Source organism: Melopsittacus undulatus, chromosome 3 (genome assembly GCF_012275295.1).
Source record: "Melopsittacus undulatus isolate bMelUnd1 chromosome 3, bMelUnd1.mat.Z, whole genome shotgun sequence".
NCBI classification, from domain to species: domain Eukaryota; kingdom Metazoa; phylum Chordata; class Aves; order Psittaciformes; family Psittaculidae; genus Melopsittacus; species Melopsittacus undulatus.
Genome location: NC_047529.1, coordinates 6,042,096 through 6,069,935, shown reverse-complemented (window position 1 = coordinate 6,069,935; position 27,840 = coordinate 6,042,096). Strand labels below are relative to the sequence as shown.

The window sequence follows — 27,840 nt, the reverse complement described above, 5'->3', positions numbered from 1 at the left end:
TTAATAAATGGTCAGGGCTGGAAAACACCTGAAGATCATCCTGTTCCAACCCTCTGCCATGGGTAGGGATGCCTCATGCTAGACCAGGTTGCTCCAAACCCTGTCTGACTTGGCCTTGAACACTGCCAGGGATGGGGCATTTACCACTTCTCTGGGAAGCCTGTTCCAGCACCTCACCACCCTCACAGTAAAGAACTTATTTCTTATATCTAACCTGAACTTCCCCTGTTTAAGTTTGAACCCATCACCCCTTGTCCTATCGCTACAGTTCCTGATGAAGAGTCCCTCTCCAGCATCCTTGTAGGCCTCTTCAGATACCCACCTGTGTGTTCAACATGGCATCTACACCATGCATGATGGCCCTGATCCAACACTCAGAAAGGTCAGTGCAAAGATACTACTGAGATACAGACACCTGAAGGCAGTGTTAGATGGAGAGCCAGGGATCTCCTCCCCTTTAGCATGAAAAGATTAGACCAACAAGTGGAGACAGCTGAAGATCCATCTCATTTGCTGTCTTTTAGGGGATTTTTCCTTTCCTAAAGCCTGGATCAGTGAATCACAGCAAGCTCTGGGTGCTTTGGTTCAAGCAGAGATACTTGGGAATATACCATTTCAGTTCTCCTAGCCATGTGCTGGAGCAGATGTAAATCCAAAGCCATCACATCCTGCAGCAGTTAGACCACAGGAATGGAGGAGAAATGATCCAGCAATGAAGAAGCTACAGGTTATATTTGGGTTTGCCCTTTAAAAGCAACTACTGTGCCTCTTAAATCTCAACGAGGTGCTGGAGAGCAGCTAATGCTCTGCCTCAGTGTTGGAGATGGAGCTGGCTGGCCTTGCTTTTGCGACTGATCTACATCTGCTGCAGGTCTGGCTGCAGAGCTCAATGGAGGATCTGTTTGTGTAGCAGCACCTCCCATGTCCCCTTGCTGAGAGAGCCTGTTGTCCCTTTGCTCTCCCAGTGATTTTGGTGGCAGTGCTTGCAGGGCAGAACTGAGCTCTGGGTAAACACCCACCAATGACAGACCCTGAAAAAGGTTTTGTGTCTGTATTTGCTAGTTATTTAATGCACATTTGGGACACATCACTTGATATATGTGAGATTTCTATATGTGAATGTGCATCAGTGTTGACAGCTGTGGTTTTACAGCTGTTTCAGATAGTATAGGACAGCATTTACCAGTTAAGGCAATACAAGCCAAATCTGGTTTGACTTTGCCCTTCAGGCAGCTGGCTGCATGTGGCTGTGCCCAAGGCTGGACTCTGGGGCTGGATTGGTGCAGGAAGGCAGCATCTTTCAGGTGTCAGAATGCTGAAGGGGCAGGAGCCTGTTCCAAGGATGCTTTCCCAGCCCTCTTCCTGCTGTGTGGGTCGTCCTCCCTCATCCCAGGAGAGGTAAAAGCTGCCATTACAGTGGATGCTGCTTAGTTCTGAGGTGCATGTTACTGAGCTGTGAGCATGTTTGTTCTCCTCTCAGTTTTTGGACTCCAGTGGAGGCACAAGGAGCTGCAGGCTTCTCTTCAGGAAAGTCAAGGCACAGTTCACTAGGCAAGAGAGGACTGTGACACAGAGGGCTGTAAAGAGAAAAGTGCTGCTGTTTCAACCACTCACTCCACAGCAAAAGAACATTAATGTGTCCAATAAATAAATAAAAGCATCTTCAATAATATAATTATATAATGATATATTTTCTATATAGATAAAAATATATATAAAAATAAATAAAAGCCATCATAGGCTTTGGATTCCCAGAGCAAACAACCCAGAGGAAGTGCTCCCTGGTCCTACTCCTATCAGTGCCCTTTGCACTGGGGACAGGAGGAAGGTTTGGGTGGGTAAGGGGCTGCTCACAAGCTGAGCTCCCTCCACACTGTGCAAGAGAGCACTGCATCCCTCAAATGAGCATTAAGTCATGGCAGCCAGCAGCAGGGTGGCCACAAGCACTGGCCCCCCAGTGCTGGCTGGGTTCGAGAGCAGGGGCTGGTGGAGGGTCATGGTAGAGGCGGTGATTCAGGGAGCTGGGTGACAGATTTCTTGGTTATTTACCCCATCTGTTTCTGTGATATACTCCACATCTAATGAGCATCACTTGGGAAAGGAGGACAAGATGCCTACTTTTTCTGCTATGTCATGAAGGACAGTTTAGCTGCCTCCTCTTACAGCTTTTATTGCCATTCTTCTCTTCATCTTTGCTAAGAAAGCAAAGTGCTTTCTTGGGAATCTACAGCCAGAGTCTGCCATCAGTGTTGAGGCTCTTGCAAGCCTGAAGAACACCTTCAAATGGTGACAAATCTTGCAGAGGAGACTTGGCATGCAGCTAAACCAAATAATAGTTTGTAATGCAAACATTTATAGAGCAAATAAATAACTCTCTGTGAATGTGTCATATAAATAAACTCATGCTTTAATTAGCAGGTTATTTCTAAGTCTTCCTTCCTATAAACAGCTAACCCTGATAACAAACCTCTTCCAGTGAACTCTGAGACAGTAGCATCTTCTGTGTGAAGAACTAACCAGGAGGAGAACTTCTGCCATCTGATAAAGGCCCAGTGCTTCCAGCTACTAAACTGTGTTTTGGTGGTGGGAGCTGTGGGGGTTTACTTCTTTTCCATGCCAGAGGAGGGAGCTCAGGTGGTCCCTGGGACAGTGGGGGCTTTGCAGAGCTGATGCTGCACACGTTGGCTCTGTCCTATCCAGGTAATCTTAGTTACAAGGCCAGCCTTACCTGTCAGTTAAGCTGTCAGTGACCAACCCTGGTGAGGAGTGGCCACAAACAAGGACTTTGATTTTGAAAACCATGTTAAGGGAAAAAACCTTAATGGCTACAACATTTTAAAGACATTTTCCCCCTCATCTAGACTTCATTAGAGGAATGCAGTATGTTCAGTTGTACTTGACTGCAGTAACTGGTTCTTACCTGGAGCCTTGAAAACCTTCTTCCATTTCGAGGAGGTTTTTCTCTCAGGTAAGCTGTGTGTGTCTGGTTCCATTTCTTCCCATATCAGGATGGATGGCTTCTTCATCAGCCCATACATGCCTGCCAAATTAACAGGGTATCAGCTGCATTAACTCATTCAGCTCGGTCTTGAACTACATCGTTGTGTTTCTCCAGATGAAATATCACCCCTTGCAACTATTTCTGATTAAAAACCTGAACATACTAAGCTCTATAACCACCATTCACACGGGGGAGGAGGGAGGCCATAGTTTGCAAGAGTGTGAAAGTAATGCTGCTCCAAAGACTGTTATTCCTTCCCACTTCCATTGAAATTTGTTATTCCATATTCCATTGGAATTTTAAATCTTTATATTTTTTTATCAGTTGCTTGAAGTTATTTTTAGGAAAGCTTTGGAGACGTTTCCATCATTTACATGAAGAGGCCGTACAGAATATACAGGAGAAAGCCCTGTTGTATGAACAACCTAATGCACTTCAAAAGGCTCAGCTACACGCCGTGATGTCAGGTTATTTGCAGAAGGTCAGATCAATTTTATCATCAGGCAAACATTAGCACATTACTTTTCTTAGAAGTGAAGCAAGTCAAGTCTCTTCCAAGAAATACATTTGAGGAAAAATCAAATGGCATTTATTAGAAACCATCACTCGCTGGGACTTGTTCTCTTTAAGGCACTTACTCCCTTATTACCTTTGTAATGGTAAGCCCTTGCATCCAAATGTCATACAGGGGCAAATCTGGGTTTAAAAGTTTCCTACTCTGTAGGGCAAATGAATCAGAACTGGGGCCTGTGTGTCTGTGGTGTAGTGGATAATCTTTGAGAGGGGATTTTTATCTGTTTGCTTACTTAACTTCAAAAGAGGGTTCTGACCCATAAAATGCAGTGTCTACCCAAAGGACCAGATTGCCTTTAAACCTGGTAGCTGCTGGAAGTTGTCTCCAGACAGTGGGTGTGAAGGAGAGGGGAAAGGATGGCTGCTGGTTGAGGGAATGGTGACTTCCTGTGTAAGGAAAGAAGGGCCCTGCTTTGCTTTAAGGAAAGAGAGTGGAATAAAGTTTGAAGGAAAGTATTTCCTTAGTGTTGTTGCAAGAGCCCAAGGAAAGCTCTGGGTGAATTCTTTTGGCCAAGAACTGTCTGTGTCCATGCCATGTTTGCTGAAAACTGTAACAAAAGACATGGTGGGTGGTGGTTGGCTCTTATTATCTGTCCATGTCTGTAATGCTGGCCCTGAGAAAGAAGGCTTGGACTGAACCTCTGATTCACATCAGTCCTGAATGCAACTGTCTGTCCCATGGTTTAACTCCCTGTGTTGTTCTCATCTATCAGATAGTGATCATACATCTCACTTGTCAGATCTGATTATTAAAGTGCAGTGCCAGATGCATTGTAACCATGGGCTGCAGCACGTCCCTCAGGGAGGCAGCAGCAAGACTTGCCTTGTCCCCAGTCCTCTCTGCTTCTCAGAAAGCAGTGTTAAGACTTAAGGTCCTCATTCACCTGCTCCCGTGTTTCGGTTGCAGAGTGAGTGCATCACCCTGTTTTGCATCAGACAATGTGAATCCCCATGACTGACACATAGACATGACCTGTGCTCTGGAGCTGGTGGCATGAATAACAAATCAGCTAGAGAGGTCTAAAGAGAGGTGCAAAGAGCAAATGGATGACAGCAGCATTCCTCTTGCCACCATCTTTCCAGCATCCAAACATTTAGGGATGCTGTTTCTGATGGGTTATAGACTTTTATTGTTGAAGGCTGTAGTTTATTCTCCTGCTTCTGCCTGTATTTTTATTTTCTGGACCTTATCCAAACAACACTGAAGTCTGCTGTTCCTGAGTGGATGGATAAGAAGGGCACAGTCCCTCTCTTTATGGTTTGTATGGTTATTGGAACTGATCGGGAATTTTCCATCAGTGTGTTTACTCATTGGAAAATGTGGTCTCTATAAATTGAAAGCAGGATGGAAATCTGAATCTCTGATGAGGACTAAAAGCTTTCCTGATGCAGCACGAGTCTTTGGGAGCAAGAAAAGAGAGAAAATGCATTTTTAATACATGTAAATATGAAACCACAAAGGTGGCGAGAGGGAAGGAGTGGAAGGCAAGACACCTGAAAGGATCTTTAGCTTTATATTGATGACAACTCAATTAATTTAATGATGGGAGTGGGGAAAGCAAGGCTATAATGGGAGACAAGCACTTGGGCTTTTACAGTGAAAGGAAGTTCAAGTACAGAATTGGTTTTCAGGAGCTAGAAAAATCATAACTTTTTGGGTTGTTTGGCACAGCTGTAAGGTTTAAATGGACTTGAGGTGTTTATGTTGTGATTCCACCTTTAGGACAAGGCAAAATGCAACTTAACTGTATGAGACCTATAGGGAAAAGCCTCTGGGGAACAGGGAAAGTGGTTAGGGGTAGTGCCAGGTAAGCATAGAGACCTAAGAGTCTCTTTTAACCACTGGGAATGGTTCTTTGATGGCAATCTCTTTACAGAAGGAATTACTATTACTATTCATTATTGAAAATAACTGTTTCTTCTTTACCAATCTGTTGTTTTAAACTTAACTCCATTTAGTCTGGGGTTAGAAAGCAATGCTACCTGGCAGGGCTGTTTGGCAGGGTAATTTTGTATCATATGGTTTATAGGTTTCAAACTATTTGACCAAACCATAAGAATAATAAATGTGCTTCCAGAAAGTAGGGAAAACCACCCAAGAACAGAAGGAAGGCTCTGGTTTTTGGACAATATCTCCATAACAAATCATTTGACTATGACAGAGCATCAATTCCAAGAGGTTTTCACCACGTGCATTTATAATCCATAGACCTGCAGACCAGGTTGATTTTTAATGCTCTGGTGGCAGACTGTTGCCTGCTCTAAACCAGTGCATGTAAGACAGTATTACTAAGTCAGCCTACGTGGGGTGGAATTTGGCTCTGTGCTGGGGTTTTTAAGAGGATATATTGCCTTTCTATCTGTTCCTGCCAGACATCTCCTCCTCCAGGGAGCTGGAGGAACAATCTAGTGCCAAAGCAAAGCTCCCTGGGTTGAGCTGACCACAGGCCAGGCCAAGCCCAGTGTCCTGCAAGGGGAGCTCTCTAAAAGAGTTTGTTCTTGCCCACTTCTTCCTACTGGAAATGCCACAGTCTTTCCTCTGTGTTACCTGGGAGCTGGCAGCGTAAGTGTTGGGAAAAGTTTATCAGTTGGATGGGGAATGTCAAGAGAGTAGATTTGAAGTAAATAAATACTCAGGAGTTCAGTAACAAATACTGAATAACATTTGCTGGTGGAAGCTGTCCCACTCTGGTTAAAGACACACAACGTTTCTAAACTGGTGCAGAGTTAAGCTCTTGTTTGGGACATGCTTAAATTAGCATCAAGGTTAAGTAACATCTGTGACTATTTCCAGTACTCACAGAACCAGAAATCAGTTTTGCATCATGTACAAGTGATAAATAAAGAGTTTCCCAGAGACTGTTACCTTGCATCTAATCCTGCCACTGCAATTGCATGGAAATGTGTTGATCATTTGTTTCAGGAACATGTCACAAATATCTCTGTCTTTCTGATGATGGCTAAAAATACCCTTCAGTCTTGTGTGGTTTAATGATGGGTGAAGCTTGGAAATGGAACTTGTCTGGGGTTTGTTGTAAGGTAAATTTAGAGCATGTAAGTAAAATTCATATGAGCTAAGCGGAGGCAGTGTGAGGAGTATTGCTTTAGGATGCTAGAGAAGGGTTCCAGCAGAATTTAGGAGTAGAAAAGTATATATATATGCAGTGTAATGTGAGTATCCAACTACCTGGGCTTTGGTTTCTATGTAAGAAATGATCCATTTCTGTTCATGTTGTCTGCAAACATAAGATTTGGAAGAAAGCTGGAGAAGGTCACAGCAGCATATGGCTCTTTCACCTCCTCTTTCCATAATATTACATGCATGGCTGGTATTAGCAGTGAGCATGACAGCACGTCCTGAATGCATGTAAATAAAATAACCCACTTCTTAATACAAGGCAGACCAATATGCATTTTAGTTATTGCTTAAAGCTCTTGGCCTGCAAACAGAAATCCTCCAGCCAGCAACAAACAGATAAATAAGGACAAGAGGTAACAGCCTCAAGCTGTGCCAAGGGAGGTTTAGACTGGGTAATAGGAGCAATGCCTTCACCAAAAGGGTGTTCAGGCATTGGAACAGGGCAGTGGTGGAATCACCATCCATGGTGGTGTTCAAATCTGTGTAGATGAGGCCCTCAGTGACATGGGTTAGTGGTGTCCTTGGCAGTGCTGGGGAATGGTTGGACTGGATGGACTTGACTTTCCAACCTGGTTGATTGAATGATTGTATGAAAGTGCTGATGTGCACGTCAGGGCTCTGGGTACCTGCTGGATTCTATCACAACCCAGACTCACTGTTCACAGCCCAGCTCCTGCTTTCCATGCCCGGGTATTCCTGCCCAGCTGCCTGCCAGGCTTGTTCTTTGGAAATCATGAAGCTCTCTGGCCTATAGAATCCATCTGACAGGACTGATCCTGCCAGGATTAACACCCAGAGTCCTGAGGGCTCTGCACAGGTCTGTGGTGCCAGCCCCTTCCTGCTCACAGCCTTCTCACTCAGTCCAGTGCAGCAGCAGTGTGATGTGGGGGATGGAGGTTTGGAGCTGGCAATGAGCAAGGGAGGAGGCTGCAGCCTTCCTGGATTGGGTAACTCTTTAGATCATGTGGGTTTGTGTGTGCATCCAGGGTGCTTGGCTCCTGGCGGAGACATTGTCTGATGAAATAAGAGACTTGCAAAAGCACTTCAGGGAAGTGAAAACTGCCCTCCCATCAAATGCCCGGCGGTATTGACACATAGCTGCTTGTGGAGACAGAAAAAAAGCACATCCACTGCAAATGATTCACAGGTTCCTGACTTAAAACAACAGAAGCTTTGAATGGGCATTTCCCATTATCCTGAAATAAGTGACTCCTCCCAACCTATAGTTTCAGAACAGGATCTGGGTTGTTTCATAGCCCTGATGGCTGCTGTATCAAAGTGCTTCTCTAGTTTTGATAAATCCCCAGGAGACAGAAAGGCAATATAGCTCCAAGCCAGTTCATCTAAGACTTCTGGATAACCCATATTAGAGGCATAAAAGCATAGCTACAGAAATTCATCATTTGATGCATAACTCCAAGCATGGTCATTTGCAGCCTGGAAAATGGCCTGATTTATCCAAGGTGGCCTGCAGTTGTTGTAGCTGGGTGAAGTTAAATAATGCAGCACTGTTTAAAATTGCATGAGTATATGATTTTGTTTCCTCTGTTCATTCATAATTCCTGCTCCCTTGTAGTTTACTGCAGTCAGTGATTATCCTGTCTGTCCAATCCATCTCTGAAGTGAGCGGGAATGGCAGGCTGTTGTGACTCTTCCTTGCTCATGCACTAAGCTATACTTTTGCAAAGGAAAGATGAACTTGGCCTCTGTGGTGAGCTTTAGGAATGATGAAGGGCCTAGCCTTTCATCTTAAGGAAGATGTAGCATAGAAATGATAATGAGGAAGGGCTACTTTATAATAAACCAATTTGATCAACTGCATTGACATCCTTAGGGAGCACCACCACACAAGGGAGCAGTTCAAATGTCTCTGTCTCCTGTTCAGGCCCACCATCTCTGTCACAAGAGAGCCTCCATGGACTAAACTGTGTGACTAACTAAAGTGGATGCTGAAGGAGAGGCGCAAGGCAAGTGCCAGTACCAGGAGAGCATATCCCACTGCTACCAAAGGCAGAACAGAACTGCCAAACCAGCTTGACCTTTAGAAGAGGTGGAAGCATCCAAGAAGCCATGGGGCTGCTCGGAAGAAACCTTGATGCTTCAATGCTCTGTATAGTTCTGCCAGCACCTCAGTACCCAGCCCTGAGCAAGCAACTGCAGCTCTGGACACCCCTCCCAGCCCAGGTTTAGCTCTGCTTGCACTATTGGTGTTGCTGCCCTCACAGCTCTCTTCAATGAAGAGCATGCATGAGTGTCCTGTGATGTATAGAAGACAGTGATCAGCTGGATTAACTAACCCTGCCTATTTAAATAGATCAAATGATCCAGGTGATCTTGCTTGGACTAACTTCAGAAGAGAGCCAGTCTGGCCGCAGCACTGTGGGTATGAGAACAGATGGCTGAGGATGACAGCCTGTTACCTCCCACTGGTCTAGATGTCTGCACGGGCCTTTGGAGAGCAAGGTTCAGAAACAAGCACTTCCCATTGCTTTGGAACACTGAGGTGAAGTGCAGGGTGAGAAAGAGTCTTCCAAATACGGTGCCTAAGATTAGGAATTAATGTTATTAACTTGCATCAGTTATTTCCCTGCCTGTGGAAAAGGTATTGCCCTTCCTATTTAACAGATAGGGACAGAGAGAAGCTGTTAAATGTACTGAAGAATGCAGCAGTGGTCATGTCTTAGCTGAGATTCAGTTACAAGAAATGAAATCCTGACCCTATGAAGGTCAGTGGGACTCTTGTGAGCAACTTCATCTGCATGAGCAGCAAGAGGCTGTGTTGTGCAGCCAGAGGCATTGCTCACACCAGTGTGTCATCTCCCCTGCAGAAACCTGAGACATTAGAGAGGAATGGAAGAAAAACAAGGAAGGAGAAAGTAGGTGGAAACAACTGTGATGAGTGATGAATACTATGAGGAGTGGGAGAAAAAAGTTCCAAGGAAGAGGGAAACCAGCTTTGGTCCCTGGAGTAAGAGAAGGAAGCGGTGGCAGGTCCCCCAAGTGCTCTGCCACTGTTGTTGCTCTGTGCACTTCACTGGTGATCTACAGACCTACAGATGTTATGAAGTTTGGCAGGGATCAGCCTGCAGTGCAGAAAGACCTGAGGGACATTAAAGACACCAAAAGGAGAAGACAGGATCTCTCAAGACACTGGAAGTGTTCTGAGTGCAGATAACAAGAAACCCAGTTTAAATAATGTCTAAATCATGAGAAAGGCTGAGACTAGATGTGAGACATCCGCTTTCTCCATCCTGCTTGTCCTGGCAGTTTAATCCAGGAAACTGAACTCTGTGCAGGCTGGCAGGGTCACTTGACAGCTTGTTGGGGCTTGCTGCTCTTGGCACAGCCAGGGCACAGTGCAGTAAACACTGATTTCACTTAGCCCCGTGTCTGTTGTACTTGTGTCTGTGATGAGGTGAACCCCATGGTACTGTGGCAGCGGAGCCTGCAGCAGTTGAGTCAGCCAAGCACTGTGGTTGCTGAACCCTGCCCGAGTCAGGTCAGGGTGCTGCTGTCTGTTGGGTCTTGCCCATCTCCATGATTCTATCTCCTTGTCCTGCCTCACCCTCCCTGCAGTCAATCCTGAAAATCCTGAAGCAGTTGCCAGCATTTCCAGGCAAGGTGCCCAAAGAGCAACGCAGCAGTTTCTCAAGCAGCACTTGGAGCCAAGAGCTCTTGCAGGGTTTGATAACACAAGCTCAGCTACTCAAGGTGAGCAATTAAGAGTCCTTCTCTCCTCTCTTTCCTCCTATCTTTGACCTCCTGGTCACAGAGAACATTTAAACATCTGATCTGAACACACCACAAGTTGAAAACTGGAAGAACACAAGACTTTTATGAACTAAGTTAAGCATATTATGACTTTGGAAGGTGGCTGACTTGCATTTCTCTGTATCTTTGTGTTACAATCTCTTTAAACATAATAGCACCTTAGTAATTTGTACTGCCAGCACAACACAAAGGCATTGGCCTACCTGAAAATTTGGGCCTCTGGGCCTCTACTAGAATAAAAAATTAATGATTTTGGTTGTCATCAGTTTTTTAATTCTAGAAGGAACCATGACTAGGGAGTTCTGACTCCTCTCTGTTACTTTGAAGGGCATTTCAAAAGCTGTGTTTGTATCAAACAAGTGTCTTTTTACCTGTAGTAACAAAGATCTAATGGTAAAAATTTGCTATGGGGACAAGTTATTAAACATCTTCATAGAAAACAGCACAAAAATTGATTTCTTTGCAAACAAAAAATTGTATATACATAAAGTGCATAAGAGTGATTCTAAATGGAGAAAGCTGTATAATGTCTGGTTCCTATATGCTGTGCCATGTCAGCTCCTACAGCACAAACTCTCTTCTCTCCTTGTCCAGAACCTGCTGACCAAACTGCATGTTGCATGTGGGGAGCTTACCAGTGTGGTCTATTGATTTGACTTAAATCATTCTATTATCAATGAGCTGGTGGCAGGTGATCCTGTTCACCCTTGACAAAAGTATTACAGCAAGTCCTGCAGAATAAATAGCAGCACTCACATGAAACTGTTAACAGAGAAATGCAAGGAAACTGTGAAGCTTCTTTCTCTCCCCCCTACCCACACACAGTGCTTTGATCTGCCATGCAATTGGGTCAGCACTTGGGAAATGCATGTCAGTATCCCCCTCTGTGATCTGAATACTATGCAGGAGATCCTAAATGTAAAACCAGACAGATCCTACGCTAGAGTAACCTGTCAGGCTACAGTGGACGGGGCTTGGAGCAAGCTGCTCTAGTGGAAGGTGTCCCTGCCCATGGCAGAGGGTTGGAACTGGATGAGCTTTAAGGTCCCTTCCAACCCAAACCATTCTGTAATTCTATTAAAACCCCTTAACCAGCACAGGTATTCAAAAGGAAAAACAGGCAGATATCACTGGGATAGATCCTCATTTAATTACAACAGCAAAGGCCCATGGAAATCACCAGCTCCCACAGAGCACTGCTGGTTAAGAAAGTCTGCGCTGTCCGTTTCTGGAGGAGGAATATGCTGGCTCACAGCTTTGTGAGCCTTTAGGTCTTGTCTTTGCCAGAGTAATTGTACTAGTGCAAATGAGTCTAAACACTGATGGAGGCAATGGAGCGTTTGATCTGCAACCCTCCATCAGTGTGCAGGGCACCCATTCCTGGAGCCTCTGTGCTGCTAGTGAATGGAGGGGCTGTATCCTGGGCCATGCAGTGTCTCACAGGAGCTGACCACAGGTACTTCTGGTCTTTTGGATGCTTCTGAGGAGAAAAGCAATGTGAGATATCCTGTGCCATGGAGTCCTGAATAGCTGCAGCTAGCAGCAGGTATTGGCTGGGGTTCCCTACCACCCATCTGAAGGCTGTCTGTAGTAGGGGAGGCTTCATGGTGCATGCTCTGACTTCCAAAATGTCCTTCCTCTGCAGAGCCTGGGAGCACAAAGACAAACCTTCAGTGCTGGGCAGCAGTGCCAAGGGGCTTATCTGTCATGGTGAGAAGTGGATAATCTCAGAGAGCTCAGCTCAGTGGGAGCAATCAGAAGCTTCCCTGGGGAGATCTCGAAGGGAGCCTCAGTGAAACCACAGAGAGAACAAGGAGGAGAGGGATGGAGAGGCTGGAGAAGGAAGGAGGCAGTGTGATGAAGTGAGAGAGCTTTGCTGCTCAGACATGCCCTAGGTAGGTTCACAGTGGAGGAGAGGGTTCCTGCAGCCCTGCAGGCAGGGAGGTTACAGCCCAGATGGCTGAGCCTGAGTCTTCTGTCACTCCAAATAGGTGTAAAGTTATGGCTGTGAGGACAGAGACTCCTGGATAGCAGAGCTAATTCAGCTGGGGTGTAAACCAGCCTGCCCACGGGCACCCCTCATCTCACAGCACTGGAGACACACCCTGCAGCAGTGCTTGCAGCCATCCCCTTTAAGACATCGCTTGCCTTGTGCTGTCCCAGGTGAGCTGCAGGTTGTGTTCAGTCCCATGTCCCCACAGTGTGGTCCAGGGACCCTGTCCCAGCCTGCCAGCCAAAGCTCCAACCTGACTGCTCTTAGGAATCCCACAGCAGGCAAGAAGACAAGAGGGAGCTCAGGTATTTTAATCCAGAAGAAGTTAAAATCAGACACATTCCTTCCTCTCAGGTCACTGTCCAAGTGTCTGCTGTCCCTTGTTCATCTGTGTTGTCTCCCCAGGTGACTTGGTGGGACCTTCTCCCCCTCATTCCTTGGCCTACCTTGCCTTCCTCCATGGACTGGGGTCTACTGGGGCCTTGCACAGCCACCAGAGCAGGCTCTTTCCCCTGGAAAAAGCAACATTTTTTGTTTTGCACTAAGAATAGCAATACAGTTAGAGTGTTATAACCCGTTCTCTAAAGCATTTTGATGCTGATGAACTACAACCACCTCACAGTCTTGTGCATTTTGATATCTACCGAGGCAAAATCCGTAAGTTTGCCCAAAAAATTACCTTTCAGGGATAAGTGGTTTTCTATGAAGGTTTTCATTGTCTTCTGATACTCATCTTCAGTCATGTGGAGCTCGGCTACCTCAATGCTTGAGGAGCACTCTTCTTCCATAGCTGTCCCCTTCTCTCGAGGAGGCCAGTGTGCAGCAGACACCCTGAAACCTGCTTTATTCAGGTTCCTTGCAAACATCCTCCCAATGGAGCTGTTGGACACGAGAATGACAATTGCTCTCCCTTTCACATCGATATTCCTCTCCACAATGCCAAAGGAGAAGAGGATAATGAAGCAGGCCAAAGATGCAATACAAATGCATACGAAGACGTAGAAGAGGCAGGAAAAGGTCGTCGCGAGCAGTAAGTCTGTGGCCAGCAAGAAGAGATGCTGCAGGAGGAAAATCATCATGAGGAGGATGAGCTGCTGCCTCCTCACTCAAAGGCAAGCAGAGAAGCCAGTGAGGAGCCACCACATGCAACCAGGCTGTTATAAAGCCAGGCAGCATTGCAAAACATGCGGAGGCAAGTCCAGATCCCGTGGGGAGGATGAATCACTTTCTGGGATAGGCCAACAACAGGGATTTTCAAACCATGTTCCTTTCCAGGAGAGAGCAGTGCTGCGTTTGTCTTGGCTTTGCTGTGCACTTGGAGGCTCTCCTGGGCTGAAATGTGAGGATCTGTTTGGTAAGGGCATTTTATCGTGTGTCATCTTTAGGGCCAGTGATGGATATAGTTTATTTTGAAGCAGCCGTTTTTTCATGGATTTCTTAAAGCGATGTGTTTATGGCATTGGGAAGCCATGAAGTAGAAATAACCCTCTATCTGCTTGGCATGCTACAGCTCTTAAGTTTACCACTCTCAGTACTGCCACAAAGCAGGCAGTTTGAGTAAGGCTGGGAAAGGACCCAAACAGGCACAGAACTGGGAACACTGCTCTTGTTCTCATGTGAAACGTGCCATGCCGGGAGCCGTGTGCTGCCTGGTTGGACTGCATCACTCCAGGAGTTCAGTCACATCAGAGGTGGGAGAAATGAGCTGGAGAGAGGGTTTCTGATTGAGGACAGGGATTTTAGGGAGGGTCTTGCTATTTCTCAGGGTGGCAGACACAGCAGTGCATCCATCCCTGACTGCAGCAGTGCCCTCTGCACATGGAGCACAGCAGCGCTCCATGCCACAGCTGCAGCCTTTGCAGAGCTGAGAAGAGCCTGGCAGATGTAGGACCAACACTGACAAAGGTAAATGTTGGAGCATTTACTCAGGTCACCTCCAGTGGTGTGGGTCAGGAGGAAGCTCTCACATCAGTTCGCAGCTTCCCCACTGCCAGTTCTCTTGCTCCTTTCTCTTTCATAGGAGTATGTCTCCTATGAGGACAGGCTGGGAGAGTTGGGCTTGTTCAGCCTGGAGAAGAGAAGGTGCCAGGAGACCTTAGAGCAGCTCCAGTGCCTAAAGGGGCTAGAAGAAACCTGGAGAGGGGCTTTGGACAAGGACCTGTAGGGACAGGACAAGGGGAATGGCTTGAACCTGCCAGAAAGTAGACTGAGATGAGACATTAGGAATAAGCTCCCCTGTGAGGGTGCTGAGGCGCTGGCACAGGGTACCCAGAGAAGCTGTGGCTGCCCCATCCCTGGCAGTGTTCAAGGCCAGGTTGGAACTGGATGATCTTAACGTCCTTTCCAATCCTAACTATTCTATGATTCTATTTTAAATGTGGATCCATATAAAGCCCCCCACCCCCCCCCCCCCCCAGGATGTGTGCTACGGGTGTGTTGTGTTGCAGGTGGGTGTTGTGGTTATTCCTCACTCTAACTGGGAACATACTGGGAGTGTGGGACAGGCTGTCAGCATGACCCACACATGATTTACTGGTCTTTCTTGTTCGTCCTCTGTGCAAACGTGCAGGTCCCAGCTCACAGATCAGTAGCACTGTGCTATCACAGCAATTCAGCTCCAGGCACTTCTGGGATAGACTTGCTAATAGCTGCACCCCAAAACCACCCTGAGCACCACACCCAGCATGTGTGCAAACACACAGAGCTCTATTTGAAGTGGACAAAGGGATGCAAGCATCCAGTGTGCCTCTCTACAGCTGCCTGAAAGGAGGATGGACAGTCTTTTCTCCCAAGTAACAAGCTGTAGGACAAGCGGAAACAGCCTTAAGATGCTTTAGACAATCTTAAGATCCTTTCCAACCCTAACTATTCTATGATTCCATGCACCAGGGGAGGTTTAGACTGGAGATAAGGAGCAATCCCTTCCCCAGAGGGTGCTCAGTCATTGCAACAGGCTGCCCAGGGCAGTGCTGGAGTCACCATCCCTGGAAGGGTTCACACACTGTAGATGAGGCCCTCAGTGACATGGTTTGGCAGTGGCAGTGGTGGGGAGCAGCTGGACTTGCCACCAGTGGGTCAGCAGGCACGCGTGGCCCTGGCCAACCTGGTGTGCACCTTGCCAGCTTGAGGGATGAGCATGGCATGCTCCTGTCTGCAGCGTGGTGGGGCAGTACCCCCCACCTCTGCCTTGAGCTGGCACCTGAGCCTCCTGTATTCACATGGTCCTGGCCAGAAAAGGTTTATGGTCCTTTGTGCTGCAATAAAGAGCAGAACCCAAAATGCTGCTCCTGCAAAAGATGCGCTTAAAGCCCCTTCGTGCTGGGTGTACTGACTGAGGGGAACAACCTCCATGCTCCTCCCAGTATTGGAGCCTTAAGGTCAGCCTGAAAGGCAGGATGAAGAGCTCTGCACTGCTGGGGCCGGGCTTTGATCATTCTTTGGTGTATCTTGGATATTCTAAGGTTGGGTCGGTGGTGCCCATTTGGGGGTTCCTCACTGAGCCTCAAGAGTGATGGACTTGGGGAAGTGCAGGTCTGGGTTGATGGTCTCAGAGCAGAGCTATCACAGGCGGAGATCAGCTTTAGAGCTGATCCTTACTGCGTCCTGATGTTGAGTGCTTCCCGTAGGAGTGAAGGGGAAAGCCCCACTGCATCCAGCGGGATGCGGGACAGGCGCCGACCCCTGCCCGCTGCCTGTAGCGGGGTTGGGAGGGGGGTGTCTCGGTGCCGCACCGCACAGCACCGCCCGCGGCACAATGGCGCCACCTGTCGGCCGTGCGCGGCGCCGCTTGGCAGCTCGAGCCCCGCTGGTGCCGTCCTCCGGGGTTGGGAATTGTGGCTGGAATGAGGGTCGTTGGGAAAGGACTTGGGAATGCTGAACATGAGCAGCGTGAGCCCAGGCAGCCAAGAAGCCAGCAGCATACTGGCCTGTATCAGCACCAGTGCGGCAGCAGGGCCAGGGCAGTGATTGTGCCCCTGCACTGGGCACTGGTGAGGCTGCATCTCAAATCCTGTGCTCAGGTCTGGGCCCCTCACTACAAGAGACATTGAGGTGCTGGAGCGGGGCCAGAGAAGGGCAACGGAGCTGGTAAAGACCTGGAGCACAAATGTGATGGGGAACGGCTGAGGGACCTGGGGGTTCAGTCTGGAGAAGAGAAGGCTCAGGGGGGACCTTATTACTCCCTACAGCTGCCTGACAGGAGGATGGAGCCAGGAGGGGCTGGGCTCTGCTCCCAAGGAACAAGGGATGGGACAAAGGTAACAGCCTCAGGCTGCTTCAGGGGAGATTAAGACTGGAGGTTAAAAACCATTTCTTCCCCAAAGGGTGCTCAGGCATTGGAACAGGCTGCCCAGAACAGCGCTGGAGTCACCATCCTTGCAAGTGTTTACACACCATGGAGATGAGGCCTCAGTGCCATGGGTTAGTGGTGGCCTTGGCAGTGCTGGGATAAAGATTGGACTTGATGAGCTTAAAGGTCTTTTCCAACCGAGTTGATGCTGTCATTCTATGACCCTCCCTGCGGTACCCCTCAGCACTGGTTTGGAGGTACCCACAGACCTGAGGGTCCCACTGGACACAGTGGTGGATGCAGAGGCACCTCAAAGCCTGCTCCCACCTCCAGATCAGCATCAGCTCTTGAGATGGGGGTCACAGTATTTCTGTCCTTCTTTTAGGTTAGCCCACCCTATCTTCCCAGAAGTGAAGTTTGAAAGAGGCAAACCAGCAGCTACCCAGAACCACTGCAATAATCTCTTTTCTTTAAGGCAGGATTTCTCTGTTCCGTGCTTCTTCTCAGTCAATGAATAAACATTAAAAGCAGAGGCTCTAGTGTGGGTCAAGAAAACACTTCAGAAGTAGTGATTTATGATTTTTTATTTCCCACTGCTATAATGTCAGGGAACAGTCAGGACCTCAGGCCTGCCCTGGGTTTTGTCTTATCATATTCATAAGCAGAAAGACATTTTGCCCATAGGTGACTCATGGGGCAGCAGTGACATGTCCGCTAGCTGCACTGCTGGCTGTACCCAGCCTGGGTTTTACACTATAATTATTAAGCTAAGAGTTCCAAGGTTTTCCACTGCATCCCTTCCTAAATGGCATTAACCCTTGGGATGCTACAGCCATGCCAACCGTATCCTGGGCTGCATCAAATGAAGTGTGACCAGCAGGTCGAAGGAGGGGTTCTGCCCCTCTACTCTGCTCTCATGAGACCCCACCTGCAGTACTTTGTGCAGCTCTGGGTCTCCCAGCACAAGAGGAGGCCACGGAGATGCTGCGAGGGCTGGAGCAGCTCTGCTCTGGAGCCAGGCTGAGAGAGCTGGGCTGGGGCAGCCTGGAGAAGAGAAGGCTCCTTAAGGGGACACCAGCTTTGTGGAGGTTCAGTGCCTGTCAGTTGCTGCTTGACTTGGCCATGTGGTTCCAAACCATAGAATCATAGAATAGTTAGGGTTGGAAAGGGCCTTAAGATCATCCAGTTCCAACCCTCCTGCCATGGGCAGGGACACCTCACACTAAACCATGGCACCCAAGGCTTGGTCCAACCTGGCCTTGGACAAGGATGGAGCATTCACAGCTTCCATGGGCAACCCATTCCAAAATGCCTGTCATAGGGAGCTGTATGTTTTTAAAACTCTTGAGAGCATGCTTAAACTCTGTACAATTAGAGACTTACCTTGAACCAGTTTGAAGCAGATCCTAAAGCTGCTTCCAGGAGACTTGGAAGCTTTACAGGGGCACATTTTAATTGTATAAATTAAATAATTTCAATACCATTACATCTTATATCAGCTTTCCAATGGTTCCCCTGCATTTTGGGCTTATTCTGCTGAGGAAGTGGAGGTACTAATTCAGTTATTGTGATCTGGACTGTACTCAAGAGAGTTCCAGAGATGTGAGAGCTAAAAGCCAAGTGCACTGAGAGCTGTCAGAGGCCCTTTGGTGGTCAGCAGCTCTTTGCAGGCACTCCAGCAGCCTTTGGGAGCTGTCAGGGAGTATCTCTTATTGAAGCTGCTGATTGTCTTTTTTGCCTCCCGTCTGATTGAAATCCTCACTGCACAGCATTATACCTGCTTGAAAGATAACCAGGAAATTCAGTTTTCAACAGATGAAAATTGAATTCAGTTCCTCGCTGAGTGAAAATTGATGTTTAAAGCCACAAAGCGTTGTTTTGTTCGCAAGTGTTTTATAGAAGAGAGGAATAGAGTTTCAGTTTTGCTTTATTCTCTTCATGTTTTCCTTTTTTCTCTCTTTCCCAGTAGCAGTATGAAAAGAGGAAAAATTAGATGTAAAAAGGGAAAAACGATGGGAAGTATGAGGGCGGAGGGGAAGAATTAAAGTTCCTCTTCCAGTTCCATTCTGGTTTGATCCCAGAACTTGTACATTAAGTAATGAACTTAAACACTGAGATTTGTATCTCTTGCAGTGCTCTGATGTGATTTTTACCCCATCCTTCAGACTTACTAAAGTGAAAGCAGTGACTACCGAATGCATTTTCTTGTGCAGTTTGGTGCCAGTAGCAATAGTTGAAGGTAGTGACACAATTCCATCAGTTATGTGGCAGCTCAGTCTTACATGACTCCTCCTCCCAGGTGCTTATTAATGGAGGCATCCAAATGTCCTGTGATGTTTGATATCACTTTGTTATCCTGGTCATGAATCCAAAAAAGACTATCAGCTTGGGCAGATACCAATGTCCTAGATGTGATTCAGTACAATACTGACCTCTTTATTTCTAACCTGTGGTGGTTTTCCCATATTTCTCTTCTAAAGGCAAATTTCCTGTCTTTTACTGGAGGTTCCTTGCTTGCTGTTAAATGTTGTTCAGTCATAATTGAGCTGAGAGGGGAAAACGCAAAAGGCAGCTAGTAATGAGTGGTGCAGTAGGGATCTGTAATGCATGGACAGCACACAGCTGCTCTAAGAGAAGTTTAAGGACACATTGCCCTCAGTGTCTGAAAACCAGTGTGTGAGCATGTAATTATAGGGCACACATACCACAGGGTCAAGCTTATATTCCACAGACAATACTAAATTACTGATTTGTAACTTGTAAGCATTGACCTTTGCAGTTTGGGGTCCTCAAGTTAAACCAAAGTCCTGTGTTACTTCACTTGACTGATAGATTGCCAGCAATAGGGAAACTTTGTCTTCTCTCAGATTTTGGCACTGGGTTTCCGAGCCACTGATGACTTATAGTCATGTTTTAATGGTAGATCTTGTGCGTTGGTGCCTTTCCTTCAGTGTTTCTCTGAATCGGATCTCACATCCTCTAACACGTCAGCTATTTCTGAAGCACAATTGATCCAGTGTTTCAAGGGTTTCCTTATGCCTCTTTTGAGGCAGAAGACATCTTGCCAGAATTGTGATCCCATCTGTCTTGGTCTTATAAAGTTATTTGTGTTGGAAGGAACCTTTGGTGGGCATCTAGTCCCATCTCCTGCTCAGAACTGGTCCAGTTAGCAGGAGTTTTGCAACGAACATACTACAGTGGCAATGCTGTGGGTCTCAGAAGGTCTCCATCTGTAGAGACATTCACAACCCAACTGGACACAGACATAGACAACCTGCTCTGGCTGACCATGCTTGACCAGGTGGGTTGAACAAGATGATCTCAGTAAGTCCTTTCCAACCTCAACTATCCTTTGATTCCTTAAGGATTATGTTCATGGCTATCAAGTATTTCCTGCATGTGAATGAAAGAGCTTGGTTTTGATTACTGGAAATAATCTAATGGGAGATTTGGGAAAATTAAACAGTGCTGGAAAATAGGCTTTCTGGTGCTCTCTGTAAAGCATCTGACTGGGATGGTCGGTCAGGACTTCTCTTGGGGCAGTCAGTGCAGGTTTATCTACAACCTTCATGTGCTTCATGGAGGCCACCAGGTCTTCCTGCTGCTGAAGAACCTCACATCAGTCTCAGGGCATTGAGCGGGCATTAAAAACTGAAAACTCTGAAGAACAGAGACCCCCAGTGGAGATCTATGGAGTTTCACTTGACGTGAAAACATTAATGATGCTCTCTAGAAAACCAGAACATACAGATAAAGTATAATGCAAAGTACAGAATAATTCATCAGAACAGCTACTCGCCATTGAAAGGCAAGCATTGCTTTCCCTCTCTTGGGAAAAAGCAAGCTCCTAATGCAAGAGATCCAGGTTGGATGGGGCTTGGAGCAACCTGGTCTAGTGGAAAGTGTCCCTGCCCATGGCAGGGGGTTGGAACTGGATGAGGTTTAAGGTCCTTTCCAACCCAAGTCTGTGGGTCTATGATCCTATGTTTCTCTGCTACCACGCACACTGGGCCTTTAACTACAACCAGCATCTCGAAGTCATGTTTCATAAGATAAAATAAATCCTTTTCTCATTATAAATCCTACATGAGGCAGGATTATCCCAATTCTGCAGCCGAGAAAATTAGGTCAGACAGGAGAAATGAATCGATGGAGGCCACCAGGGAACTCTGTGACAATTAGGGTGGAGGAGCCCTGGGATCATCCGTCAGGTCCCAATGTTTGCTGCATCCTTCCCACACTGGAAAAAGCCAGTAGCATCACTTTGTCCTTTGAAACTGCTGGATGATCACAGTAGTGGGTTATCTCTTGGGCTAAGCACACCTTTAAATGCATTTCTTAACACTGGCAGATAGTCCAGCTCCCAAATTCCTTTCCTATTCAGCATTAATATTAATGCAGATTTTCTGACTTAAACACATGGGCTTTTTTTGAAGGTGCAGACCCAAACTGACTTAAGCTGGAGGAAAAACCTTATGTGGGAAACCCTGAAAACCTTCTTTAATCAGAAGCTCATTAAATGCAGAGCAAAAAATGCAAACAGCTCATTCTGAAAAGGGACACGCTCTGGGTTTTGGCTTCCCATCCTTTTCCCCAGCACAATGACAGATGTGCTCTGTGCTTACCACAGCCAAGCTTCACTCGAAGGTCAGGGGATGCGGATTTAGAAATGAAACCTGACTGAAATGAAATTGCTTTTGCCTGTCAACATATCCTCTCGTTATAGGTACATCAGAGATATTTAGTGGTCTCTTCCAGAGGCTTGTCTGTGCAGGAGAACAAAGGAAGCACCCTGCAGTGAGCTGAGCAGGTGAAATAAATACTCTGCTTTGGGCAAGCTGTTGCAGAGGATTCTTCCATACGAAATCCCTTTGTAATAATAACAGCCGTGTGTGTGTGTGTGTGTGTGTTCAGTGTCATTTTCACCTCCAATGATCCAGTGTTTTACCTGAATTCATTTCATGTCTTGTCTCTCCTTCTGAAGTGTTGCAGGCAAGTTACTGAACAGCACCCTAGGTGTCATTTTTGGTGACCAGTCTGGCAGCACCAGCTCAGGGGTTGGTGAAGATGATGGTTTTGAAGGCTTGGTTGTAGTTTAAATCCTCTTCCTCATTATCCCAAGGATGGAGATTCCCTCATCTCTGTGGGCTACTGCATCAGTGTAGCAGGTCTGTGTCCCATCCTGGTGGCCTTCCGCTGGTGTCACTCCAGCCTGTCAATGTCCTTCTTCCTCCAGAAGGTATCAGAGCACTGTGTGTTTTCCATATATACTTGTCTGGACTTAATTATTTCACTTGGAAAATCCTAGTTGCTCCTGTATGGATGAATTGTGATCTTCCAGCAGTGTTTTCCTAAGTGCTGAGTTTTCTGGCCCAGCTCCCAGCCAAGCTTTGGTGCCTTTGGAGGGGCTCAGCCAAGCTGCCTTCCTGAATCTGTAAGATACAGCCCATAGCCTCAGATAAGTTACAAACACTGCTGTATTTTAATTCTGTTTTCATACTTTCTGTCTAAAAACATATTGCTCCATTGCCTCCTTCCTGCAGGGAGCACAAATCCCACTCCTGCCTGGCATGCATCTCCTGAGCTGCTGCAAAGCCAAGCTCTCAGGAGCCTTTGTCAGGAATAAGGCTTCTTTATCTGCCTTCCTCTCTTGCTGGTATCCATTTGAGAGAGGGGGTGAAGTGCAAAGCAGAACATGCTGAAAAGCCTTTAATCGCACTGACGCCACCATCCTTTGCTCCTCTGTGGGTCTGCTCCCTGCTGAAGCTGTCTCTATCTGTCCTTCATGCTTGTGTAAGGATGCAGCTCTCATCAGCCTTTTGTCTGCTCCCTTCCTCCTCTGGAAGTGTTTTCAGAGTTCACATCACTGCTTGGGAAGGTGCAGTGTTCAGCACACTTCCAGAGGCAAATCTGCTCCCTATGGTTTATGGCCAAGGGGCTTTGTTCAGCTCTGCCTAATGCTGTAACTGGCTCCAGGCTGGGGCTGTCAGGGGCTCAGCAGCACCCCGAGCACCTCCACCCAGCCTGGTTATCACCCGTGCTGCTTCGCTTTCTTAACCCCTCTAGCACACAGTGTGAGAGGGCTGATAGTGTTCTCAATAAATAACAGTCTTGGTAGCAGCAGGAATGGAAAATACTCTCTTCAAAGGAGAGACAGGCACGGAAGAGTCCTTCAATCTATGCTGTGAGGCTCCATAGCACGTTGAGTTGCAGGGCATCAGGTTTGGACTTTTGTACCTTATGCCCAAGGGAGACTGACCTGGGTAGTTCTCAGAACGTCTTTTGTTACTCTACAGCTAAAATGAGATTAACTTTTCTCTTTTTTACCTATAAATTGACTTCTTGCTGTCTTTCCTTCAAATAGGAGAAGAGAAAGCTCACAGGAAACCTTGCAACAGCTGTCCAATACCTAAACAGGGCCTGTAAGAGATCTGGGGAGGGACTTCTTAGAAAGGCATGTGGAGACAGGACAAGGAGGAATGACTTTAAACAGAGGGGAGATTGAGATGGGACATTAGAGGAAATTCTTTACTGTGAGGGTGCTGAGGCACTGGCACAGGGTGCCCAGAGAAGCTGTGGCTGCCCCATCCCTGGCAGTGTTCAAGGCCAGGTTGGACACAGGGGCTTGGAGCAACCTGCTCTAGTGGAAGGTGTCCCTAGAACTGGATGAGCTTTAAGGTCCTTCCAACCCAAAGCATTCTGTATTCCATGAATCTAAACCTTCTCTGCCTATTCAGGCAGTGTATGATATCATGCCACAGTCTTATGCTGTTAACTGCAAACCACAGTAGCTGTGTCAGGGCTTCGTGATTCAGATCTTCACTGCTGCAGACATGCGGCTGTGCTACAGTGTAGGCAGGCATCTTCCATGCCTCCGGAATCTACCAAGAGCTTTGCTTTTCATAGGAAAGTGTGCCATTCACAGCCGAATGATACTAAAATATGTCCCTGTGTCCCTTCCCAGATTACAAGAGCTAACACAGCACTGCCTTTAGATAGGAGAGCTTGGGCATTGGTATCTTTAGCTGCCTTGCAGCCCAAATTGGAGGGCATGTTGTGGAACATCACATAAGATAGTAGACAGGATTATGGCGTGTGTATTTCTGTTTCTGCATCCCTTTAGCACTGCATATTTAAGCAAGGTCAGTTATAATACAGCTTGAAGCAGGAAGATGAAAGAGCTGCAATTAGCATGATCAAGCCCGTATTTTCTTATGAGCAGCAAATGCAAATGCTAATGTACACAAGCAGACAAAGACCTCTCCCAGCCCATGTATGTGCTGAAAATTCAGCTCACACATCAATAAACTGTTCATGGAGAGCCTCTTCAATATCTTTGTATTTTAGCCTTGTCATCAGCAACTTTTCAGGATAATTATGTTGTGTGAAATGATTACTACAGAATGAAAGAGCAAGCTCCGGGGTAGTTTGTCTCTGTGGCAGTTCATTTCTCAGTGATATGAGTGATGGTTTTAATCAACAGGTCTATGCAATGGAATAAGTTCCACTGTCTCATCATTGCTTTGGGGTGTGGGCTGTTTGCACCAATAACTGGGTTTTATAGTCAGAAATAGCTCCTGCTACATCCCAGCAAAGAAAAGGACACATAACTGTGTAAGTATATTATGCTTTATGGCTGACATTTCCAAAGCTGGATGCCCAAATCCCATCTGTGTTAATGAGCACAGAATACTGAGGCCCTTAATTGCCCTGAGTGTAAAACCTATGTATGCAGCACTTAATTTGGAGGGTGTAGAAGTCAGCAATAGGCTCCTGTTGGTATCAAAAGCTATTAGACCTGACTTCAAGGGTTCCAGAGGAAGCACCATCAACTTCACCTCCAGCAGACGGTCTCTGCAGTAACCTAGCTGGCTTGGTGCTGTGGGGTTATGTAGCATAAGCTGCAGCAGCTGTGTCAGGGTAGGGATGGACACCAGGGCATCCACAGCTGATGGCATGACAGAGCCAGAAGAACCTGAGTCTTTCTCTCACACTCCTATTTATCCCACCTGGCAGCAAGGAGCTGCTTTAGCAGTGTGGAATGGCCTGCACCAGGCCTTGTCTGTGCTTTGTAATGCTACAGAGGTGACAGCAAGGTAACCTGTCCTGTGAGCCAATGTATCTTGGTCCTTTGTTGTCTTAAGTTATAGCATGGAAAGGCAAAGTGAATTCAGATGCTGTCCCCAGTTAATTCTTGGTTACTCTTCTGGAGACTCACCTCAAAGCCCTTGTTTTAGTGAGTACTGAGCTGTTAATTTGTGTCTTTCCTATGTACCTCAGTGTGCTGGTTTGGGCTGGGATAGAGGTGGTTTTCTCTCTAGTACTTGATGTGGCTCTGTGTTTGGGATTTGTGCTGGAAGCACTGTTGGTAACACAGGGATGTTTTAGTTACTGCTGAGCAGTGATTACACAGAGCCAAGGCCTGTTCTGCCTCTTACCCACCCCACCAGTGAGCAGGCTGGGGGTGCACAAGGAGCTGGGGGGGAACACAGCTGGGACAGCTGATCCCAATCAAAGGGTACCCCAGACCATACAGCATCATGCTAAGCCTATAGAGCTGGGGAGGGAGAAGGCAGATGGGGGACATTGGTAGTGATGGTGTTTGTCTTCCCAAGTCACCATTACTTGTGATGGAGCCCTGCTGTCCTGGGGGTGGCTGAACACCTGCCTGCCCATGGAAGTGGTGAATGAATTCCTTGCTTTGCTTTGCTGGCGTGTGCAGCTTTTGCTTTACCTGTTAAACTGTCTTGATCTCAACCCATGTGTCCATCTGTAATCAAATATAGCCTCTAAATATTAGGACATACCAAATACATGTAAGCAGTTAGAGCTGAATATGTACTTATTTGCATTGACTTTCGTTGTCTGATGCTGTAGGATTTACTTGCTTTGGGTGTTTCAGTTTTATTTTGTTTTCCTGGCAACTTAAATCAAATAGCTCTTGGGTAGAAACAAAAATGCAGTTAAACATGCAAAGAAACTTGGTAGAATGAAATAATATTAAGTGTTTGATACATAAACAAAACCCGGGTTTATCAGAGCATGTCTTACACCCAGTGCTGGTTCATCAAGCAAAGGAAATGTTACCTGAAGGCAGAAAAATGAGCTGTTTTATTGTCTCCATGTTCTTCTGACTTTGTAACCAGCAGCTCTCTGCCTTGTCTTTCTTCTTATTTATTGGAAGTAAATGCCCTGTTTTTCCAGCTCCAGATTCACTTGCTCATTCAGAGCTAAACCAGCAAAGTAAGAAGACAGTGTCTGCTGCAAGCTCCATATACATCAGCAAGCTCTGGTACTAGAGGCTTATCAGATGCCCCTTTATGTTTTCCTCCTTGAGGCAGGGTTCTTAAAGGCTGGCTTTATAAAGGCAGAAATCAGATACATCCAGTAAAGGTTAACCATTCACAGTGCACTGTATCTAATAGCCTTGGAATGGGGAGCAGGGAAATTCCTGTTGACTTTCTGTGGTGCTTTAAGTGGTCTTGAAAACCTTCTCTTTGGTCTTCCTGAGCTCCCCCTCTTGCTTGCGGCACCTTAATGACTTTTCAAAGGGTGGATTACAGTTCTTTAGGAAAGTAAATCTGAGGAGCCAGATGGAAAAAGAGCAGGTCTAAAACTGACAACTGTGCACCTGGGAAACAGACCCCCCCCTTGTATTTAGCATGCAATACACACCTCACTGCATTTACTGAATTAGCACTGAAACACAGGAGGAACACGCCGTTTCCCAAAGCAGATAAAACCAGGAAGACTTTGAATGATTTCTGGGATATTAAATTCATAGAGACTAAGCCACGTTGCACCAGCCTCATTATTTTACAATACTGTGAGTAAATCGGTGGGCATCCACTTAATTTTTAACAGTAGGGGCCCTCTGTTACTTCTACTGTGTGGGGCTCTCATTTGCAGTTCCTGAACTCTTACTACAGGCAATAATTCTGTGTGAAATGGGCAGCATTTCAGCAGGTGTTTGATGCTACAGGTTGTGATGGAAAACAAGCCAAGAGCAGAACATGTGGCTCATCCTTCCCCACTGTTGGCATTGAAGTGGCATTGCAAGGATCTCCACAATGAAAAGCAGACACAGCAGCCTGCCTGCTGAAGAAGAGGACAGGTTATTTTTGAGTGGTCAAAAGAGGACTTTTGGAGTCTATACTGGGGCAGGTGAGCTGTTGCCATCCAAAATCAATGCAACACCTATGGCAATTGATGGCTTTTCATACAACATTTGTCACCTTGGCTCTCACCTGCTGACTGCTGGGCTTGAGCAGTGCTGGGAATGGGGGATCCTGCTCCAGCTGAAAGCTGGTGGCCAGGGAAAATTGACTATCATTGCTAAGGAGATTATACAGGGGAAGAAGATTCCTCTTCCTTTGTGTTCTCTATGGGGCTTATTTGCAGCTGGCCATGGTAGACTTTAAATTTTGATTGACTCCATGTAACATTTGGTATTGCTGGGGTGTTTGTGTGTTTTCAAGCACTAATAGTATTTTCAAGGCTGAACATTGCTGTAGCATTTGCTCCCAACTTGCTTCTAGGTCCTTGTCTGGCTTCCTCATGAGAATGACCCAAATTCTGAGCTGGAAACTCCCAAGAGCAAGGATTTCTGTCTGTGCTTTCTCTTTATGATCACTTTCCTCTGCATGAGCTCCTCAAGGAGTCCTACCACTGTACATCATCAGAACTGCACCCCTGTCACCCTGTGCTTTAAAGAGACAAGTCCTCCAGGTACTGAAGCACTAGTAATTCCAGCAGCATCCTTAACAGATGCACTTCAGGGTCCTCTTGAGCATTGCCTGGGGACAGCTGGTGACTCAAACTCCTCTGTAAAGCTTTTCACACTCCCATCTCATGACTATCAAGGTCCAGGTTTCTCTGATGAATGCCTGCATGTGGTGGAGAGGAGAAGCACTTGCTACAGAAGGTGATAATCATGTTTGCGTGCTTATTGTCATCACAGCAGGCACAAAAACACCCTAGCAAATGGCCTCTTGGTCTTAGTGGTCAGAAATGTTTGAGCTTTCCAGAATTTCCCCTTTGTAGAATTGAATCTTTACAGCCTGCAACCCCAACAA

General features: G+C 46.6%; 2 protein-coding genes across 4 annotated transcripts in view; one reads left to right on the top strand and one right to left on the bottom strand.

Annotated features, from left to right (window-relative positions):
* Positions 1-1,041: 1,041 nt before the first annotated feature.
* Positions 1,042-13,624, bottom strand: LOC115946248 (uncharacterized). 3 transcript variants are annotated; one of them, XM_034061055.1, is made up of 3 exons: positions 13,157-13,622; positions 2,921-3,040; positions 1,042-1,577 (listed from the first exon to the last, which is right to left on the bottom strand). In XM_034061055.1, exons 1-3 carry the CDS (start codon positions 13,554-13,556, stop codon positions 1,477-1,479), a joined length of 621 nt encoding a protein of 206 aa, XP_033916946.1. In that variant the 5' UTR covers positions 13,557-13,622; the 3' UTR covers positions 1,042-1,476. The 3 variants fall into 3 exon arrangements, with proteins under 3 accessions (XP_033916946.1, XP_033916947.1, XP_033916945.1); XM_034061056.1 differs by lacking the exons at positions 1,042-1,577; positions 2,921-3,040 and adding exons at positions 11,612-11,964; positions 12,052-12,132 and having other exon boundaries at positions 13,157-13,623; XM_034061054.1 differs by lacking the exons at positions 1,042-1,577; positions 2,921-3,040 and adding an exon at positions 11,612-12,132 and having other exon boundaries at positions 13,157-13,624.
* A 156-nt stretch (positions 13,625-13,780) lies between these two features.
* Positions 13,781-27,840, top strand: part of PAK5 (p21 (RAC1) activated kinase 5) — a 122,412-nt gene continuing 108,352 nt past the window's right edge. Inside the window, exon 1 of the mRNA XM_005147501.4 lies at positions 13,781-13,831. The gene's annotated coding sequence lies outside the window, so the exon portion shown is untranslated. The remainder of the gene's footprint in view (positions 13,832-27,840) is intronic.

Bases quoted from the DNA above. Each gene is read 5' to 3' on its own strand.
- LOC115946248 (XM_034061054.1), bottom strand. From the start codon at position 13,556: ATGATGATTTTCCTCCTGCAGCATCTCTTCTTGCTGGCCACAGACTTA. The intron at 12,133-13,156 runs GTAATTTTTTGG...TTGTGCTCCCAG, and splicing joins AAACCACTTATCCCTGAAAG to GCTCTGCAGAGGAAGGACAT.